At 38.9% G+C, this 22,575-nt stretch overlaps 1 protein-coding gene across 1 annotated transcript; it reads right to left on the minus strand.

Moving 5' to 3' along the window:
• Positions 1-4,443: 4,443 nt before the first annotated feature.
• Positions 4,444-19,996, minus strand: LOC137278021 (uncharacterized). Its single transcript, XM_067810059.1, has 9 exons — positions 19,931-19,996; positions 18,488-18,591; positions 16,956-17,003; positions 15,540-15,673; positions 14,421-14,598; positions 8,821-8,856; positions 8,378-8,401; positions 7,892-8,012; positions 4,444-7,594 (listed from the first exon to the last, which is right to left on the minus strand). Exons 2-9 carry the CDS (start codon positions 18,510-18,512, stop codon positions 7,540-7,542), a joined length of 621 nt encoding a protein of 206 aa, XP_067666160.1. The 5' UTR covers positions 18,513-18,591; positions 19,931-19,996; the 3' UTR covers positions 4,444-7,539.
• Positions 19,997-22,575: the final 2,579 nt, after the last annotated feature.

Below are 22,575 nucleotides of genomic sequence, written 5' to 3' on the forward strand. Positions count from 1 at the left end.
TACATGGATATAAGTATGAGTGTAAATAGCTACATCACATATGTACACAAATGACAGCTGTTACTGCACAGAAAAGAGAGGATGGCCTAATACATTCTTAAGACGAAGTAGATATTTACAAAATAATGATGACACATTTTCCCAAGTGGTATGAAAATTTCCGGTGCTGTTTGAGGCGTAATACAAAGTAGTGCAAGCATATCATTTTCATCCAAAGTTCAATTTGAACATCACTGCCAACATCCAGTTTGTCAATCAGGGTAGAGAAGAACTCATTTCGTTCAGTCATATAATACTCAAAGTGTAGAGGCACATGTCTGTCATAATCAAAGACATGCCTGCCACAATTGGGACATTCTCATCTCTAGCGCGTATGCCGCTAAGCAACTCACATGCCTAGAAGCTACGCAAGAGAATCATTCGGTGCCATATTTTAACACATATAATGGGATGGAGATCATAGCTATTTAATCCTCCTGACTTGGACGAGCTGGCTGTGCGTCTTGCGCTTAGGCAACATAGCATTACCATAGTTGTAGAAGTTTGTTCTGAGTTCAGAATTACTCCCCCATCCGTAACACTATAGGATGTTTGTATGGGAACTTTGTACAAATGGAACTTGGTGGGATTTTGTTGGGAAATCAGCCTACTAAATACCGGAGCGTGACTTTTGGTGGCATTGTACGTTAATGTCCAATCATATTCGATCTGTGTAACAATGCCAAGAGGAACTTGTAGCCCTTTCGGTACCGCTGTGGCACTGACTAGTGTGGTATCATTGGCGAGCATGATAACTGGAATTTTCAGTAAATGTTCAACAAAACCTTTTCTGTTAAGTGAACGGATCAAATCATTGACATAGACAAGAAAGAGCCACGAGGACAGCACTTGTCCTTGTCCTACGCCTTTTTCAATAGGATGACTATTTGACATTTCACCACAGTATGTTAAATACGCAGATCTATTGTTGTAACTTTGATATAGAGGATTCCCCTCTATGCCTAGGTCATGTTGTTTTACAAAGGCACCAGCATGCCAAATACCATCAAATGCCTTTTCGTTGTCAAGGAAATCAGCTCCATATTCTTTATGAAGTCCGAATTTTCTTTAGAAATATGGACAATGTATCCTGCACCATTCTACCTATCTACGTATGATTTCCACATACATGATGTTAAGGTAATGCCTCTATAGATTTAATATCTGATTTTTGCCTTTATGTATAGATATTACCATTCCAAGTTTATAGTTCTTTATTAGATATCCAGTTTCGAGAGTCATTGTGAACAGAATAGTAAGTTTTTCAAGAAGGCTCTTAATTGCAAACACCAAATGTTCATTACATATGTTATCTGGACCTGGACTTTTATTTTTTACACAGATAATTTTCTGTCAGACTTAGTTTGGTTATCCTTATTATCCTTAACAGTCTTTAGTCTTTCGCTATGCGACTTTTGAAATGATCGTTAAGACTTAGCGAGTCTTAGCGCCAGGTCAGCGTAGCTGTCCCATATTTTACATATGCCAGATGTAGACCTTAGTCACTGATCAATTCTGACGTTTTGGTTTTTCAAAGTTTTGTAAAAAGTGTTAATATTTGCTTCACAGGATTGTGCTAATTCAGTTCGCACCTCTTTGCATAGTTTCTTTTTGCGATCCTCTGTAAACGTCTGAACTCGCTCTTAACAGTTTTATACTGACCATACATTGTAGAATTACGTTCCCTAGGCTTACCATCAACAGACCAGAGTCGCCTGGCAGCCCTCATTTCATAATGGACATTGTCCATTTCGTGCATAATGCTGTGTTTATATTATCTTTACTGTCACACTTCGTCAAGTTACGTGGTCAGATGTACAACACATGCTATTACTGACCTTTTCAAATATGATGGCATCAATACATGGTCAGTATGTAACCTATGTAAGTTGTCTTTGCTCCTATGGGAAAAACTTGGTCCTCGAGTGCGTACTGAAGACACAACATTTTTGAAGTACCGTTGTTTTACTGCGACTAGGAGTGATGCATCACGTAAGGTTGGGCTATCTCTGCTTATATCTCAGTTTAGATCACCCAGGATAATAACATTATTTTCACTGAGGTGCTCGTACTAGCAAGGGGCGCCGGGTAACCTAACGGCTGAAGACCCGGGTTCGATTCCCCACATGGGTACAGTTTGTGAAGGCCATATCTGGTGTCACCAGCAGTGTTATTGTTGAAAATATTGCTAAAATCGGCATTAAAGAATGCTCACTTACTCAACCACTTATACTAACAGAGCTGTGTCGAAAACATAAGGACAGCTACAAACAAAAGCTACAAACAAGTTCATTTATTACCACTTCTTGTAATGTAGTTCACAACGGCTGTTTTAAACAACATTGCCACTGTCATATACGACTAGAGGATCGTTCAATGGCTAATCTTATTCCAACGTACGTCATTACTGATTTAACAGAGATTATCGTGTACAAATTAACTCAAAATATCCAAACATCATCAAAAGAAGTAGAGTAACGCGCAGTCCCTGAATATATTCTTCCCATCACTTATTACACTCACCATTTCATATAATTATATTGTTAGGAATTCGCCAATTTTCACTTAGTTTTATCATTTATTGAACTCATAACAATAATCTTTTCAATGTTACGAATTTGTTTTACGATACGTCAATTCATATGTAAACTGTACCTAGTAAATAGTATGGAATAGTGTGCAATATTTAGATAACAACAGTTGCCCGAAGTGGCTATATTTACACTAGTGAGTCTAAACGTTTGGTGGGAAGTATACATACTTTTGATAAACTCATTACAATTGAAAAGTAGCTCTAGTGTCACCTGGGGAAAATCTAGACTTGCTTCCTTTAGGGCTTCAGTATTGCAGGGAGGGCTAAGGAGCAGGGAAAATATTGTGGTTCAGTGTCTGTGACAGACTACATGAAAAGGTGTGGTTTATAATATTACGTCTCAGTGTCATTAATAACAACTGATTCCCAAAACACTAATAGCTATGACCTGTGTGATCCAATATTCGCTATGTCGACACCCAGAAAATTACATATAGGCATATGAAATTACATTTGAAAACGAATTTAATGGTAACCTAAGGAGTAGATTCCGTGTAGTTATATGTGAACCATGTAAATCATTTGTTCATTAGTACACGGATGTTAACTAATGCATTGAATGAAAATGTGTTAGAAACGTGGATCTGAGGGAGTCTGGGTGAAATATTAAAACTAGTGCTCTAGTGTCTCAACTAAATAACTGAGTGAATGAGTTTATAATCACAGCGTCAGTAATTCTGCCATCTCGTGGCCACAAAATAATTATAAATCCGTGATAAACACACGAATTAAAAACATGTCAAGGAAGGACACTAAAACCAACGTTATTTGCAGTATATCTCAGCACAGAGAGTTAAAACTAGCACCTCCATCTAAAATATTTTAAAAGCTTTTCACAGTGCAATGTAGGAACATGCTGAGTACCACCACCAACTGATTGGAGATCCCCGTACCGGGGACCATGGGGACTTATTGTTACAGTACATTTTCTACGTGCAAGCCGAAGTTACAACATCCTTTTAGCGGTTGGTGATTGTAGTTAAAATGTTATAATAGTCGGTAAGCTTAAACATTGCAGAGAAAGTTTGTGCACAGTCGTACCCCGACTGAAGGACAATAATTTTACAAAACTTCAACCCCATGTGCAGATACAGCCACTCACACTCTCAGCTGTTCAATTTAACTACCTGTCAAAAATACAAATCATATTTACAAATCATTTATTAGACGCTTTGCAACAATTCTATTTCTTTAATACACGCAGTTGACGTTTAAAAGATCTTTCATATATACAAGTCATATCAAACCAAGAAAGATTATTACAAAAGCAGCTGTCACCATTGCTATTAGAATATTTGTGTGTAAAAGTAAAGTTAAATAATATCAGCATTATCATTAACAAATAAACAGATCACTACATTAGTTCTAATTTTGCAAGAATCCATAAGCTACCGTGGCTATTTCAATTTTGGGGTCTTTCAGTGCCACGTAAAGGTTTAAAAGTGTACAATTTTCCAATCATATTTCACATATCTTCATGTGAAGGTACTTATTTATGTGGCCTCCATGTACTTCTACAGATCACGTTTCGCACGCACACACACACACACACACACACACATACATACATACATACATACATTCATACTATACCCCCCGCAATTAAATGCAGATAGGATAGCAGAGGCGCATAACGTTAGAAACCATGTTTTGGAAAGTTGGTTATTTTCTGGACATTCAAGTCGGTAGTCCTATGTATGATCATTGTGTCTCAATATGACCAAACGCAATCATACCGAAGCCGTTGTGAAGAATGACTTGTAACGGATACTTTGTATTTCTGTTACAACAGACAAAAGAACAAACTATCATGGACTAGAAGTAACATATATTCAACATTTCATTCTACAGAAACTCGCAATCAAAACGCGGCATATAACATAGTTCCTAACGTAATGCACACAGGCTAGACAATGTTAATGCACATAATGAACATCAAACCAATAAAGAGTCTTCTACACAAAACACTGCTTCCATCATAGAATCTATAGATTCCAGTGTTACACCTGTGCAACATATTGCATCATAATCCTGAAAGCTGTATGTACACAAAACATATAGAAGACTAAATCTAAGACCATGTGGGGAGATCTGTGGTTTCCATATGCATTAGCAAGACGATGCCTACAAAATGAATGCCTTTGATGATTTGAGTATAGGAGGCATCAAAATGCTTGTGTATAAATGTTCATGAAGACACCCGTACTTATGATTGTTATATACAGACTAGAGAGGGGACCCATGAAGGGGTAGAATAGGCAACCCATGCTTGTCATAAAAGGCGGCCATGCTTGTCGTAAAAGGCGACAAACGGGATCAGGTGGTCATCCTTGCTGACTTGGTTGACACGCCATCGGTTCCCAATTGCGCAGATCGATGTTCATGTTGTTGGTCACTGGATTGTCCGGTCTCGATTATTTACAGACCGCCGCCATATGGCTGGAATATTGCTGGGTGCGGCGTGAAACTAAACTCACTCACTCACTCACTCACTAGAGATGGAATGGGTGTTGAAACATTGTGGTTCAGGATTTAGCCGGTCACATTCAAAACCCATGATCCGTAACGCTGATACAATATGTTAGATATTATGTATATAACCTGAAATATAGATGTATAATATAGCCATTGGGATCGATAAAATAGGACCATATTTTTTGCTTAACAAGTTGTAGATTGGTCAACTAAGATAACTCTTAGTGGCAGCCACCACCAACAAGCAGGTCAGCAGATCGTCAAAAGTGATGCTGAACTTGATCCTTGAAGATTTGATGATGGAGTGGTCTTTAGCAATCCATGATTGTTGTACCAGGCGACTTACGTATGGTAAATATTAAACAAGTTGCACATCTATACCATACGTTGCAATGGTTACCCTCCAACGTCTAAATGCCTATCAAGAAACGGGATCTGATGATCAGGCATGACATTTGAATGACATTAGGCGTTATACACATGCCCGTCCCAGTCAGTGCTAGTTAGCTTCGGCCACCATTGCTATCTTATCAGGTGTCTGGCACGCTTTTTGTTTCCTATATAGTTTTCATTCACATGATAAAGAAATCAGAATATATCCCGAAACCTCGTGCTCCTCAACATAAAGAAGATGACATACCTCAGACCTCAGTTATCACCTTTTTGTGAAAAGGAAGATGACAAAATGTCTGGTCAGTCGTATCAAGGCCAAACATAGACATTTTAATGCGGGGTGTCCATGTTCATCACTGATGAGAACACAACAAGGAAATGTCAGCGACAGTGGTGACAATCCTGAAGATCAAACGTGATACCAGCATTTTGGGTTTCATGCCTTTGTCGGGTTGAATCCCATATGAGATACGAACCCACACTCTCGGAGTCAGGCACCGGAGCCAGCACGCAAAGTCAGCCGTCTAACCCACTCAGCCACCGCGTCTTCTGCAAAAATTAAAGTCGCATACTTGGTAGTTATAACTTTACTTTGTCAGTGATACATCGGATATGAAATGCCATGTCGGCCAGACTTGGTTCTGAAAGCTTTGTCGATGCCTTGAATGACAAACTTGATCAAGCAGCTATTGTGCAAGAGTCGTCTGAAGCTCTTAGAATATTCGCAGATAAAAGCATGCTCACTCCGCCTCAAGGGTCGGAGCTGTGTGAATATTGGCCAACAACACGGGGAAAGTGAACTTTTTGGAAAGTTGGGGTTATCCCTCTTGCAATGCAGTCTTGTGAGAATTGCACTCTGAATTTATATGGGTATGTTTAAACATGAAACTGATGAGGCGGTCTCTGTGGATGCCTTTATTTCTTCCACAACCGAATCAGCGGAAGGGAATATCTGATGACTTTTGAAGGACAGCAGATCATAGATATTCCTGAAGCTCAATCTAAACTCCTCACATATCTTCTTTGACTTTGCCAACCGAGCAGAAGTTCATGTTTCTGGAGTGCATAAAGGAAAGGGTCTTCACAAAGTGGGGCAAGCTCTTGCCCACAGATGCAAGCAATTGTTGAAGCGCTCATAATTGCTTTCAAAATCAGGTTACCAGAACTTGTTTCAGGCAAGGAACAGCCTCTTTCAACAGTGACTCAACTGAAGGTCTCTATACATTTTTAACATGTATGGCCGTCAAAATTGTTCAGTTCACCATTCGACCTGATACCTTTTACTAATATGTGAAACATCCGGACGAAACTCAGGACGACATAAATTATATAGAAGCCGTATTACCAGTATTCTTGAGTCATAAATGACACAGAAATGTCGAAACCACATAAATGACTTGTTGATGATATATGGATATGCATTTCGAAAGAGAAATGAAACTTGTCGTTTAGCAGCAGATACGCTTGAAACAAGGCGTTATACAATATATCATTATGTACATAAGGAAAGGGAATCCAGGTTCCTATTGCCCTCAGCAACCAGGATCCATTCCTCGACAGGGGTGCAAACTAGGGTTACCCAATTCGGTCCTTCGACCAGCATTGGGCTGCTGTGGACCTACATGCCTATACATGCCTACATGGAGCTATTAGCGTTACCCAGCACCCACCACGAGGAGGTTGCTCTAAAAGGGTGCCCTCAAAGATAGGGATTCCGTGATAAGGCTTATCACTGTGATCATACAAGAGCCCACGGAGACTAAACAAAGGTCAATAGGTAATGCAAAATACTTTTGACAATCAGGTCGGCAAGACAAGAGGCTGTGGAATTACAGTCATTCTGGAAATATTGACGTAATTAACATGCACGAGCTAGGGATGCACATTACAGAGGTACTCCGTTCTTGGAACATGCTGAACCATGCAAATTCCACATGCTAACCCCATTAGGGAACTGTCCACAGTAAGTGTCCTTTCAAAAGGGCAGACGAAGTATATCTTCAGTCTCCTTTCTTCTGATTCCGCTTCTCTTCGTTTTGTCAGGTATTGACTGGTCTCATTGGCATGGCTGCTTCAGGGACATCTCTCTCTGACCTGGGGAGACACACAAAATAGCTAGTGCTAGTCATTATTATGTATTTGTTATTTAAGAATACTCTTACCGAGATCATACGCTCGCCTCGCACGTATTGTCAGAAGAAATCAGCTTACCTCGTCAAAGAGGTTATCTGCCCTGTTTACTGGCGGAAAACCTCTGGATCACTTACACTCTTGGTCAATTTCAAACAAGGTTTGATATCTTGTCAAGAACAAAGTCAGTTAACACAGGAATATCTCATACCTATCTCAACCTACTGAGAATTACGTAGTAGACGGTTATTAGTGGATTACCTTCTCTTCCTCTTCTTCATATATATCCACAGTCCAAACAATCCTCCAATCACAACCAGAGGTATAATAACTGCTAGCACAATAGTTGTGGTGGTATGGTATGGTATGGTGGTATGGTCCTCTGCAATAAACGAAAAACAAACGGTTACCTTTAATCACATTATCAGACAAAATCACCTGCACTCTTGGATACGTGCAAACAAAATATAGTACGTGTATATATACACTTAAAAACGTGAGTAGTCATAAAGCGTGTGGGTAAAATATATGGGAGAATCAGCTGTTCATGGCAACTCTAACATGGTTCGTTCGGGTTGTCCAGTGTTGTCTGTGATTTGATTATGTGAACTCGCAATACGTAAAACCTGTATGGAAAACAACAGTTTTGTAAAAGTCTTTTCTTTGAAGGTGTTTGAAAGTCATAATGTGTCTGAGACAAAACACACAAAGTCATAGAACATGCTAAGATGTGGAGCAAAAACATACCTGTGGGTGTTGTTGTTCTGTCACCTGAAACATGAATGGGAATTCAGTAAGAGCCAGTGTTTCATATAATGCGTCATTATTTGTAATCATTCACCTGAAACATCAACAGCACGAAGCTGACGCACATTCATTTCTGTTATGGAAAAGTGAGTGAGTATGTTTTAGAAATGATTTCTGCCATTTTCCAACAAAACACGGAAGACAACACCAGAAATGACCCTCATGGCTTGGGACAACATGGGGGAAAGGCGAATGACTTTCGAATAATAGACTTGGTTACAAATCCAATATTGCAGTCTTTGGATATGTGCATGAAAAAATAGCAGAATTCTCCACGATTCGTTACTGAGCCTTGTACCATTCAAAAGGAATGTGACATAAAACTGAATGTTCAGCTTTGTTGTGCAAGCAAGGGTGACTCATGATTTATAGATGCCACGTACCTGGCGAAGAGATCGAGATGCCGCGTGTGTTACAATCTAAAAATGAATACGAAAACATGACATTTCTCAAAATATGACTCGATTTCAGTTGCTGTTTGAACTGAGTTGAACTGAAGCATAGATGAATGACCACATGTGAATGAATTGTAAACAATCATGACGTTTAGACATTTACGTATGAAACATGGCACTTTTTGTTGCAGTACCGTAATTGAAACAATATCATGCGCAAAATACTAAAATCTAAAAGGAAAATATCCAGCAGCATATCTCACCTTCTGTCATGCTGTCGTATCTGCCAAATATCTTTCATCAGCAATCATGCACATTTTATGACATAGCTTGAGGATAAATGTAAAAGAAATGACTGTGAAGGTATTCATCTCAATTAAGTATTCATTCACATCCTTGCGGACACCATGATATGGAAAGGCATGTCTCAATTTCCTGGACATGCACAATTCGACATTTTACGATTTGAGTTATCGTCCTTGACAAAGTTTAGTTACAACAGTGTTGCGACGAGTTTTGGGAATGGAAATAGAAATGAAGCTCATTACACAAACGATAACAATTCGCTGTTACTTCCTACAGCGGTGATAGTGCCTTGTCTTAAGCATTCCCCAACAAAATGCACATAAAGTGGAGATTTTAGGGTAACACAAGTAACCGAAACGAACCAAACCAGACAAACAAACAGGTATTAAGAGGGGAAAGCGGAGTTATTGATACATAGGGCCGTCTCCTATTCTGTGGGTAAACACGTTCTCTGCTGAGATCGCCGATGCGTGATAGTTAGCGGTTGTTTACATCACTGACCGGTAACTAGGAAGTGGAACACGTCTACGGATGATCAAAATGTTGCAATGCAAGGAATGTTCGTGACTTTTTAACCAACCTGGAAAAAACGTAACTTTTTTCCTGTCCTTTTCGATAGGATTCCCCTTTCTTACACCTACTGACGTTACTTTCTAGAATGGGAGACGCCTCGACAAGTCAGCGGCGGACGAAATTTTATTTCATCCAGCTCAAGAGTGGTAGTACCTCTGATGGCTCAAGCACTTGATAGATGCACTTGTTAGTTATAAACAACAAGCACTCACACGAAAAGAACTGTTTGCATTATTTTTTCAGCCGATATCCGTAAGTACCGCGAAAATAGGAAACGCCAATATTTGTATCTTTAAATTTTTCTGGCGCATTTTTTCCTTCATCTATTCATTTATCAATGACATTCTTGTCTATTTATTTCATTCTACTAGTTTACTTTATATTAATATTTATGAAGGATTGGAAATTCACATAATCATCTGAATTTCCCAAATTGTACCGAAGAAGCTAGAATACCATAAGAGACACAAGTGCTGTTTACACCTATAAAGGTTAAACACCCTTGTTCTTGCATTTTCAGTTCAGAATATGTGAGCTTAAAATGGAGCATATATATACATAAAACACTGGTATTGGCTTTTGTAGGGATCTTTTTTTCAGCTTCAAGTTCTGCAAGTGCCATAGTGTGAGTATGGTTATAAGCAGCTTTAGCAATATTCCAGCAATATCTCTGTAAAGACACCAGAAATGAGCTTCACATATCGGACCCATGTGTACAAATGAACCCAGGTCTTCGTCATGACAAGCGAACGCTTTAACCACTAGGCTTCCCCACCGCCCTGTAAGTGCCAGAGGAATCACAAGTTTTCAATCATATTTAGTTATCCGGCTTTATGTTTGCCTTGCAAATATGTTGTCTGCCTTTTTTGATTAATACATTCATATTCTGAGAAAAAATGCATCACGTCTACAAGCACACATTTACTTGCAAGAGTATATGTGACTATGTGGTAAGTATATTGTGGTACGTAAACTGACCACGTAAACGTCACAAAATCAATTTACGCACGTAAGAATTTATACTCCTGGAGTAAATTTAAAGTAAAATAAAAGGACTCCTGGAGTACTTTACCTGTAGGACCAAACTGACGTTGTCAATGGCACTTTGTATTTTAATCATGCTTCCGTTATAACAACTATATCAGAACATCTAAAACAATTAAGACATTAACCCTTGTAAATTTGGGAGATCTCAGAATTGTTCTAAATAATAAATTTCCCATATTTGTCACTATTCAGTTTGGGTAATCCTCTTTATCGTATTGTGATGCGTCGTATAATCACCACATAACCTCTACCTCAGCTGTCATTCTGGTCTCAGTCATTTGTCAGTGTCAGCACTCCCTTTCCTGCAGTCACACATTGTCTTCCATTTCTTCTAGTACAAGAGTATAGTAAAATTCTGATATTGGCTTTAATACATGGTGTATACTCATATACTCTCTCATGATTATCAGATCATAATCTATGCCAGCTCAGTGCTGTTTAAGTATACCACTACCTTTGAGTGAGTGAATGTAGCTTTACGCCCTTTTCAGCAATATTCCAGCAATATCCCGGCGGAGGAAACAAAAAATGGGCCTTACATATTGTACCCATGTAAGAAACCGAACCTTCGGTGTTACGACCGAACGCGTCATTTACTAAGCTATCCCATCGCCCCTCAGATATTTGACGCCAGTGGTGTTCGTTCGCCTTTATTCTCATACAGTACGTTGCTTTCTCTATGAGACTGATCAATGAAGCATCGTCGCATGCAGGAACGTTTGGATTAAACTAAAGATCACGTCATTTGGAGAGACCAGGAATGGGTCCTAGTATCGTTCACTCTTGAATAGCGATATTGTTTGAATTTCGCAGGTCGTCATGATTATGTGTGGCAACGACAAGAATGAGATCCGACTTCAAACTTAGACCATGATGACACCTACAGTTGAGACGCACAATCGGGGGGGGGGGGGGGGGGGGGGACCATTAGAGGTTCTAGCAACGGTGTATGGTGCATGTGCTGCAGGGATGACCTTCTGGATGTGCACGTTTGATTGATTTAAACATATTTATTCAAGAGAATGGATTGGGTACAACTTAGTACAGGGATAGAAAAGTATATACAAAAGGAGAATAATACATCAAAATTAAAGTAATACATTGAATACGCTCATTACTTAGATCATAAACATTATATGAAATCATGATTCGTTTGGAGTTTGATTTATATTTTTGAACTTCTTTAATCTTCTATTTATTGTCACTGAACGTAAGATCTGCACTGCCATTTAATGGTAACTCTAGTTTTTTTTATGCTCTAATGCTTCAGATTTTGTTAATATTTTGAAACATTTCCCGTCTGATATTACAATACAAAGAACATTCCATAAAATAATGATGAAAATTTTCACAGGTAAATGTACAACTACATTCTGGATTCACAATGAGACCAATCCTATACAGATCACCATTTAATCTACTTTTTGAATACTAGTATCTCACCTGCTTATGAATTACATTGATGGTAACATCTGTCACCAAATCATGGCGCTTTTGGCGTACGCGAGCTTATTTACGATTTAAAACTTTTAACGGAATCTGATTCTCTAACATGCAAAGGTACAGTATTCCATAGTTGTGAAGATGAAGGGAGGAATGATTGAGTGTAGAGACTTGTGCGGGAATAGGACAAGTTTCTCAGATTATGATTTGCCCTGGATTCAACAGTTTGGGCATAGGATCTAAAAGGTAGGATAGAGCGTGTTTTGTTGTAGATATTATAGAATAAAGACAGTTTACAAGATCATCTTCTCTCTTTTAACAATTACCAACCTGCTTCATAAATTATCTCTAGAACCATATTTTGGTAAACCAGTAACTATCCTGGCGGCCTCAAACTGAACTTTTTCAAGTTTATGGGTTAAATCTACCGAACAACCATCCCACAATTCACAGGCACATTCAAGATGTGGTCTAATGAATACGATATAGATCTTATCTAGGCTGTCCCTGTTCAGCGTGAACTTTAATTTTCTCACTGCTGAAGCCATCAAATACGTTGTTCCACTTACAGTCAGAAGAAAAAGTTACTCTAAGATGTTTATGAGATTTTTCCGGCGGACACACTGATTTTCAAATTCTAAATCCAGAATGTTATCATCATGTTTAAGACTGAAACGCATAGCTTCTGCTGTGTTGGGATTGTATGTCAAAAGCCAACTGCTGCCCAGCACGATAAGTTCCTATTGAGTGTATCTTGCATAAGCCTGTGATTTATCGATGAAAATCCCATAGATGTATCATCTACGAACATGCCTGCTGCACAATCTAACTCATCGGCAATATCATTAAGATATACTGCCAATAGAAAGAGACCCAGGACTGATCCCCGGGGTACCCCACCAGCAAGAGATTAGGGATCTGATAACGAACCATCTTTTGAGTTCTACCACTGATGTAGCATTCAGTAAACCCGTGAGCCACACTCCGTCAAATACCTTTGAAACATCAAAATAAACCACCATCCACTAGTCTTCACGTCTATATAGACCTGAGCAAATACTGTTAATATATAGTTCTATTAAACTGAGGAGTCGTAGACTGGCCCACTTCAAATCCGAAATGATATTTGTACAACAATGTATTGTCCAGAAAATAGTTAGACATATGCTTCATGAAAACACTTTCAAACATTTTCCCTAAACAACTGATTAGAGAAATGGGTCGGTAATTGCTACAACTAGGTTTATTTTCTTTTTTATGAAGCGGCATCACATGAGCTTCTCTTCATCTATTGGGATAGATACATGTAGTAATGATTTATTGAATAAAATACACAATGGTTTACGTGAAACAATGTGCTGGTGCCATCCGATTTGCCTCCCACACATCGCCCGGGTCCAGGGTCGTTGATGCCTACTTAAAACAGGAACGAATTGTCCCGGCATGGAGTGTACAGCCCCGTCAGTCGTACCGAAGACATTGGATCACCCATCGCTGATAGCCATCTCAAGATGCATATCCACAAACGTTATGGGAAATCGTAAATGCTTCTGAAGATTGCTTTGGTTTCGTGTTGGTTTTAAATGGATTTGTTGTGATGGTGTGTTAACAAATCAGTTTTGTTAAGACCCTTTCATTTTGACGGGTGCTGTGCCTGATTATTGCCTATACATTGTCGTTTTAGTACATATGGGCGACAACATGATTAAATAGGCTATTTCACTATCGGACTTCAAAGTGAGGGTTGATGAGGAAGGACATACATATCCCTGTGGCACCCTGGGAGTTAATCCCGATTATAAGTGAGTGAAGTTAAATATCAGAAATGTATTTTGTACTGAAGTTTTTATGAAATTAATAACGATGGGTTATCTTTGCATTATGGGTCTTGCAGAAAATCTTCTCCTTATATGTAAAGAAAAAATAATTTCCAGAATTATGTCATTTCATACAACCAAAACGCATATGCACAGAATCTCAAGAGCACTTCCTGATTGTATGAAGAGAATTTTAACGAGTGAACGAAACAGTTGTTGCTTTGTTGAGATTTATGTTTGTTTGTTGTTTTTGTCATGTTTTGTGTTGTTGTTTGGTGGCGCGTTGGCAGGTCCACGCGTCTATGAGACCAGGTATGTTTCAGGTAGTCTGGTTCGGTGATTTCATACTCTTTTAACTGATTCAATTAGTTCTCAACACAGATTTGTGTTTATTGACTTTACCTTGAACTATTAATATCTTGTTCAGCTGATGGGGGATGTGGGTGCTTTGCAAGATCAGTTTACACTTGTACTCTCCTCTGTCATCCCAGGTGACATTTGTTAGATTGAAACCAAATTTTTCAGTTTCATCCAGCAGATAAAACCGTGATTTGTAGATGCCGTTGATACTGAGGGACTCCTGAAGAGAGAAGACACACCACAATTAGTCACACAAAGAAAGACGTGAACTGACTATAAAGCGTTGCCACTATGGACAAACTTCGGTCCAGTCGGTGAGCGATAAAATCCTTTACAGGCACCATTTTTGCATCGATAGTTATCGAATTAAAAGTTCTTGACAAGGCAATGTAGACAATGTACGGTTCACTCATGAGTAATAGTGTAGCGGACACACCCGTCTACCTCGATTTCCCTTTGAAATAATAACTTTTACTAAGGAAACTGCCGTATAGGCTCGAAAAAGGAGTTCTTGGTCTCGGTGTAACCCAATTGCTCTCTGTCCAGAATTAATTGTCAGTCATTGGAGAAGATTAACAACCCTACCAAATACTTCTCAACCCTTAACCAACCCCAACACCAAGTCAGTCTTCAAATTCTCAAAATGGAGATGAGCACATGTAAAACGACATAAAACCCCATGTGAAGATATTATGTTATCTTTGTTATGTTATATTACCGAGTTTGAAAGTGGGTGCCCGAGTTAGCAACCACAGCCACTGTGAGGTCAGTTGCTTCTATACTTCTATATAGTTCAGACGTACTGAAGGCATAATTTAGTGCCTTTGAGTATTTGAGTATTTCCGGGAATTACAAATAGATATTTGTAATCTATCTACCTGCTTCAAGTGCTTCACACTCAATTGCTCAACCTAGCATAACCCCTCTGTAATATAACTGTTGCGGCAAGTATTTCTTTTAAATCCAAGAGCTTTGGTACTGTGTTAACAAAATTGGTATCGTATTTCTGTGCTGTCTGTGAATGACATTAACAATGACATCTGCAGCCATTCCTTATGAATGATGTAAAATAAATATGCACCAAAAAGTGGATGATTAGTTGCTCAAGATGGGCATCTTGCATCCCAGGATGCCATGTCATCAAATGGGATATAACAATACCGGTGAAAAATCCGCTTTGAGTGTCTCTGCTATCCGTGTCGTTTCAAAAAACCACTCGACTGCAAAGAATGGAGGGACTTCATAATCCCACACAAAGGAAGCAGTTTCGTTGGCGCACACTGTCACATTTTCCGCTGCAAATACAAGTTGTATGGATATATATACTCCTCACAAAAAGCATCAAGTTCTTTCAGTGTAAGATATTTATCAATCTCAATAGTGATTTTAGCCTACATGTTACTGAAAGGAAAATATTTAAAGAATACGTGCCCTTTAGTGACTGCCAAATCGATTTAACTAATAACACTGACATTGCCCGACCACAACCACCCTCAATAGCAACATGCAAGTTGTGTGCCATGAATGTGATCCACTCTTCACAAATGCGCGCTGATCGGTGTGAGCCTACCAACAATCATTCCTCTGGTACAACAAGCGGGTCCTAACTTTTTTTGATGGATGATAATGCCTGAGAAAGAGTTGTTAATGATGTTGTTTAGATCAACAACATCCCACATATGGAATGGCCTGCAAGGTCACCTGATCTTAATACCACTGAATATGCATGGGGTATTATTGGAAGTCGTGCGTACGGTCTCAGTGTTCACACCCAGGATGAGTGAGTGAGTTAGTGTAGTTTTACGCCGCACTCAACAACATTCTAGATATATGGCGGTAGTCTGTAAATAATCGAGTCTGGACCAGACAATCCAGTGATCAACAACATGAGCATCTATCTGCGCAATCAGGAACCGATGACATGTGTCAGCCAATTCATACCTTCAAGCATGGGTTGGTGAAGGTCTATTCTACCCCGGGACCTTCACGGGTCCCCCCCAGGGTGAACTTGGGCAGGCGTTAATGTGAAAATGACAGAACATTCCACAACAGAAACTTTAAAGATTCATTCGGTCAATGCAAAGAGTTGTGGAATCTTGCAATTGGGCCCATGGTGGCCATACGCGTTACTGAACAGTTTCATTGTCCCAAACAGACTTCAACTATAATGTTAACATATTTCTCCATCAATGCAACGCATTTTTCACGACTGTTTCACGGGTACATACTTTTGATGATTTGTAAGTCTGTTAATGTTCAATACCATTTCACTTCATTTTGTTAATCGTGTGTACATATCTTTCACCAATTCACCATTCCATGGTATGCATTTTCAATAAATGAAAATGTAACGAGACGAGAAAAAAAATGTCTGCTTAACTTTTTGTGATGTAGTAGTATATTATGGCCGCTTCGTTCGAGTTATCTCATCTTAGATCAGTTTGTGGTTTTGAATATGCGGCGGAGCCGTGAGTGGCGGGTGACTGACATGAGTCTGAATTAGTGTGAGTGAAAGAATGGTGACCCGATTCATGATAACCCATGAAAACACCCCGACTAGTATACGTTACCACATACCATCATTAGCGCATGATGTTAGCTCGAACAGCAGTAATAGTATCCAAACTGCAACACAACCAGTGCAAGACCGTCAATTACAAGACATCTGTTAGCTTTGTAAAGCAAAATAATTGCAAAGTCATATTTCATCGCATACCTAGCATGGGAAATAGAACTTTAAAAAGCTTTATGATAAAAAGCAGTTTTTCATTGCTGGAAAAGGCTATTTTCACATTCGACTTCGATGGCACAAATGAGTGATGTCTATGTGGATATTGGAATAGAAAAATAAAGGCCCCGAATGTATTAAAACAATAATATAATATGTTATTGGATTAATCTGGTAAGAAGCGCCTTGAGCACCTGCCGTCCTTTCTTGTGTAGTTTCACATCAAGATTTGAGAATAATAACACTAGGAGATGGAAAATCATTTTAAAGTGAAGTTTAGTTCAAATATGTAGCGCACTAATATATTTATGAAGAATGACGGTCACCGTAGAATGTTGTTGGTGCTATTTAATTTTATCATATACACCATATTTTCCCTGGATTTTATCTTTTCTCACAATACATACAGTTATGACTGAACACGGCTTTTTTCTGTATGGATATGGTAGTATGTATCTGAAGTGCTCAGTTTCTGTTGAGATACAGAAAACAGAGTCGAAGACTATTACAGGTCTCGGAATGCAGGCACCTTTTTGTTATAACAGGAAAACAGTGACGCGTGCTAATGAGAATACAATAGGAGATTTATACAGGGGAATCTCCTAACCCTACGTGGGCGAAATTTCAGAAAGTGAGCGAGAGCTCATAGTGCATTCTTACTCTTAAGAGAGCGAAGTTCAATTTTTCATGATTTTGTTTTGGAATAAATGAGTTTACAAAACTCGCTGTAGGGTATATGTGTTACAGGGAATGTGTGAAACCATGGATTTCCCTAAACGAGTCAGTGGTTTAGTGAAATAGTTATGATTTCAGGTATTCCCCGAAGTTTCATGGGGTTTTATGAAATTATTGCTTTTCATGCTGTTCCATGACATATATTCCCCGTTAGGATATCAGTGAATGCGTGAAATTAATTATTGTAGCTTAAAACTGTATTGTTGAGTCTCATTTCATCCCTCAGATGTTAGGAACTTAAAACTTTGACAATGTAACGATGACCCTTTTGACTAATTACTTCTTTGAGTCGGGGTACCAAGTTAATTTTCTCGCGGCTTTACTGTTGAGTCTCATTTCATTCCTTAGGTCTTAGGAGTTGAAAACTTTAACTTTTTTCTGATGACACTAAGTTAAGCTGAGAGAGGGAAATCGTCAGGTTTCCATAATATTCCAGTTGATTTTTTGAGAAATGGCACATGTATAGATTATCTTCATAATCTGTTTTCTACGTGTTATGAGACTGGCCATGTACCTCCCAGCTGGGTACAGGGAATCAAAAGTAAAAGTAAATGAAAATGTGCCAAATGTTGTTCCGTGTGTCACTAGCAGTGCGTCCTTTAAACAACACTACAATGTCTATTTTGGAATTCTTTGGTGTACCTACTCGACAGATGTTGCATTCTCTTCATACTGGTCTGGCAGTTCTCTCACACTTGATTTGCGTCAGCATAATCCACGGTATTCATTGCCGAACATCCTGGCAAATATCTAAACCATCAAATGCATTTTATTTTCAGAAATCTTCATACTGATTGAGTTTTGCATTTTACACAAAAAGAAGGCCTCACCATGAATAATGTTACGTAAGTGTGTAAATACATTCTGTATTTTCCATCAAATGCATGCACTCTTGCACTGAGTTGACTCATATTGGAGTTAATGTAGTGCATCTAAACCTTCACACCTTACTGACAGCTTAACCATCATTATCATGGCCATCAGCACAGCCATGTCTGCTTGTAATTGATCTTACAGTAAGGCTGGTTCGCCACGGAAGTTTAACACTGTGTTGGTAGATGCTGTTTTCTTACCATACATATAATATGAAACAGATCTCCCTGACAGTCAGTCGAGTGGGGCCGAGTTTTTTTTTCATAAATGAATTAGCGACAATTGTGTATCAAAATTTTACAGATGGTATTTAGTTGCATTCAGATATTGTTTAGGCATTCTTGCTCTAGTTTCCTGATAATGTCATCATGTTCTCGAGTACAGTGAAGTTTCTACAAAAATAGATTCCTTGAAATGTCTGCTCAGTGTAAATACTACTAAAACAAAAGCCTGGTCGTAAAGAATGGCGGTAAATTGTCCAAATCAGAAAAGTATATTTGCACAACGTAGAATACGTAGCTGTTGTCAACCGATGTACATTTTGAAGAGTCCATTTTGCAAATAAGTTATCCAGGTATTCACAGTGGCAATAGGTTTTAATGGACATTTACAGACGTTTAGAGAAACTGGGCAATGTAAATTTCAAAACATTTTTAAGATATGCTAGACAAACACAAAAACCAGTTATTTAAAAGACTCTGTACTATAGGCCTATGACCTCTCCAAGAAATGGAATAAAAGAGTTAGGTTGTGGATAATATTTTCTGACTATACATGTAGTAGACAGAAAGGACTTAGTTAAAATGTCTTCGACCCTCGTACAGCGGCTGAGCAGGTCGGCTGACCATCACCACTGTTGTGCTGCCTGGTCGTTGCTGCACTTTCATGCAATTGTATAAACGTCGAATACAGTGTTGTGTGTCCACTTTGGGCCATCTGTTTTTGCACAGTGACATCCCAAAACTATACCAGTCCGAGATATATGGAGTACAAGAAGAGTCATTCCCATACAACAGGAAGTGGATGCACTCAACCTGTGTGTGTCTCCTACATTGAGTATCATTCAGCCGTCGAATGTGTGTACCCCAGTATCGAGTTGACGCTCAAGTAAAGGGTATTTCATTCTTACTGTCAGCAACATTAAACTGTTAAAATGTTAGTGTGCTATTTTTATGTCTGAAAATGTTAGTGTGCCAGTTACATCATGAATACTTACGGATCACTCCACTGTACATAAACCACACAGCCTCGATCATGGCGTCGATGCGTCATCAGCGGTCCTGGTTATCATAAACTGTACAAGACTGTTGTTTAGTGTTGTGCTGCCGAATGTCCCTGTGGACAAAAGGCCCATAGGACGGAAAAACGCCATGTAGGGCAAAATCTCGAACACTCCAAATGAATTATGAAGATTGTTTGTTATTCAAATATTTTCAACCGACATCCCGTACATAATGAGCACCAATGAGCACTACCATAAACTGGGTACATTACAAGTTGGATACGATGGATACAGAGGAGGCACACTTCACATTCTCATATTCTGGAGTGAGTGAGTGAGTGAGTGAGTTAATTATACGCCGCACTCAGCTGTATGGCGCCGGTTTGTAAACAATCAAATCTGAACCAGACAATCCAGTCATCAACAGTATGAACATCGATCCGCGCGATTGGGAACCGATCACATATGTCAACTAAGTCATCGAGTCTGACCACCCGATCCCGTTAGTCGCCTTTTATGTGGCAAGCATGGGTTGCTGAAGGCCTAGTCTACTATTATGGATAACATTAATGGTTCTCGTCACTATATACCTGAAATATTGCCGATGTGACGGTAAAGTTTAAATCACTCACTCACATATTAATTCAGGTTACACATTGTATCTAATCACATCTATTCGAATTAATTAAGAGAACATTGCGAGAGTAATTAAACGGTATAATCCGAAAAAATGGCACTCTCCAGATGACGTAATTAGGGCGGTGTTATAATCCACTTTTTGAAGAAAATGTATGGCAGTTTGACTAGGGTCAGTTTGGCCATATTTTTAAATGACCCACGGAAATCGCACTGTCAGGATTGGGAAAGCTACCATCACTAACTGGGACTAACTGGTCTGTGTGAAAATGATATTATGTTAATTAATCCTGCGTGAAAATGAAATAAGGTTAGGTAAGCCTTAATTAATCCATTGCTACCTACGTGATCAATTGCTACTTGGGTAGTTTAATCCTAATGCCCATCTAATGATTAAGAATACAGTGTGTTTGTTTACACTTTCTAAGTTTGGACAGGATAGGGTTATGAACACTCAGTTTCTGTACACACGGAGACAGGAAATGTCTCGTTTTTTGTATTTTATTTTCTTTTAACATTGAGAGAAGGAAATATGACTGCCATAAATACTTGTTAGTCAGTATTTTGGTCACACAAAAGTATTATGAAGGCAGAGAAATGTGAAATTTTAGATGGAAGGAAAGCAGGTGGGGATTTGATTCTGGGTGGTTACACATGTAAATGTAGGAAGGGATGATTGGCAAGGTATCATTGATCAATTTAGTCGATCCGTTTAATTAGCCCACTCAAGTCCAGTGAGTAATGCATTCCCTATCAGTTAAGCTGTGTGAACAGCAACTGCTAGAAATCGGACCAAATCCGTTAAACAGCTCAGAGTATTGCATAAAAATACATCTCAAAGTACAGGATAAAAAAAGGTCTGAAAATATTGAATAAGTATGAACCTCAAAGTGTCAGTTGAGGAAACATTTCAGAAACATTCATCTTTAATATGAAAAACAATGTATGGCCATTTTGAGTTTTTATGTGGTCATTTTGACTTTTTAATATGGCCATTTTGACAAAGGGTTGTGGTCATTTTGACGTTTTTATGTGGCCTCCTTGACTAGGGTCAGTGTGGCCATTTTTTCGTGTGGCCATTTTGACCTCTTCCCGTTCCCGCATGTTTGGGGGTTTTGTCCAGAAGGTCCTCATTTGAGGTAAGGGGTTTTTGTCCTAGGGCGCTTTGTCAACAGGGTGATTGTCCTACAATTCGTTTAACAACTTAACCACTTGGGAATCTAGTAAATATCACCTAATATTGTCACGAAACATGTACCAGTGTTGGAAAATGAAAGTGTTCATATTATAATGAAAATTTGTGTTATTTGTGATCAAACATTATATGATAAAGTAATTAACAACATGTCACGTGGAAACTATCCATATGAATAACACAACCATTCCACAATATAAACACCAGTCATGAACAGCTAAACGAGTTAAACCATTGCTGCATATCATTTCAACTTACGGTAATGTAAATTAACCTTTTTCGTCAGATGTACTACGCAAACAAAATGTAAGAAACAACTTTTCTAAATATAGTGAAACTAACATAACCGGCCTAAATCGAATTCATTAAGTGCGGAAACCAATTTGTATTCGTGATGCTACCAATAATCCATAATCATGTGATTACATAGATGCTTTACAGAGTCTTGTTACACATTTTAGATCTTCTGCTGTGAACTAGAATGAACAGCAATACCTCCCCACGTGTTTGGGATCAGACAACACACACAGGATGTCTAAAAATGAAACCCAGATGGCATCTTCTCTTCTTGGCCACTTGAACTGATGGGCAACCTTCTTTTCCATGAAGGAGATTAAACAGTCACATTCAGATAGGTCCACGTTTGGTTTGGCCAGTATACCATTTCTGTTGGTATAGAGCTGCGACATAACTGGCCTCGTTGACAGTAAGGGTCATCTCCTTTCGTGTTTTCAGGATCAGCAGGTAGATTAGCGGCAGAATCTGATCCAGAGGTTCCAAGAGTAACATCTTTGGAGTGTATCTCAGC

This window comes from Haliotis asinina, chromosome 1, assembly GCF_037392515.1.
Source record: "Haliotis asinina isolate JCU_RB_2024 chromosome 1, JCU_Hal_asi_v2, whole genome shotgun sequence".
NCBI lineage: Eukaryota > Metazoa > Mollusca > Gastropoda > Lepetellida > Haliotidae > Haliotis > Haliotis asinina.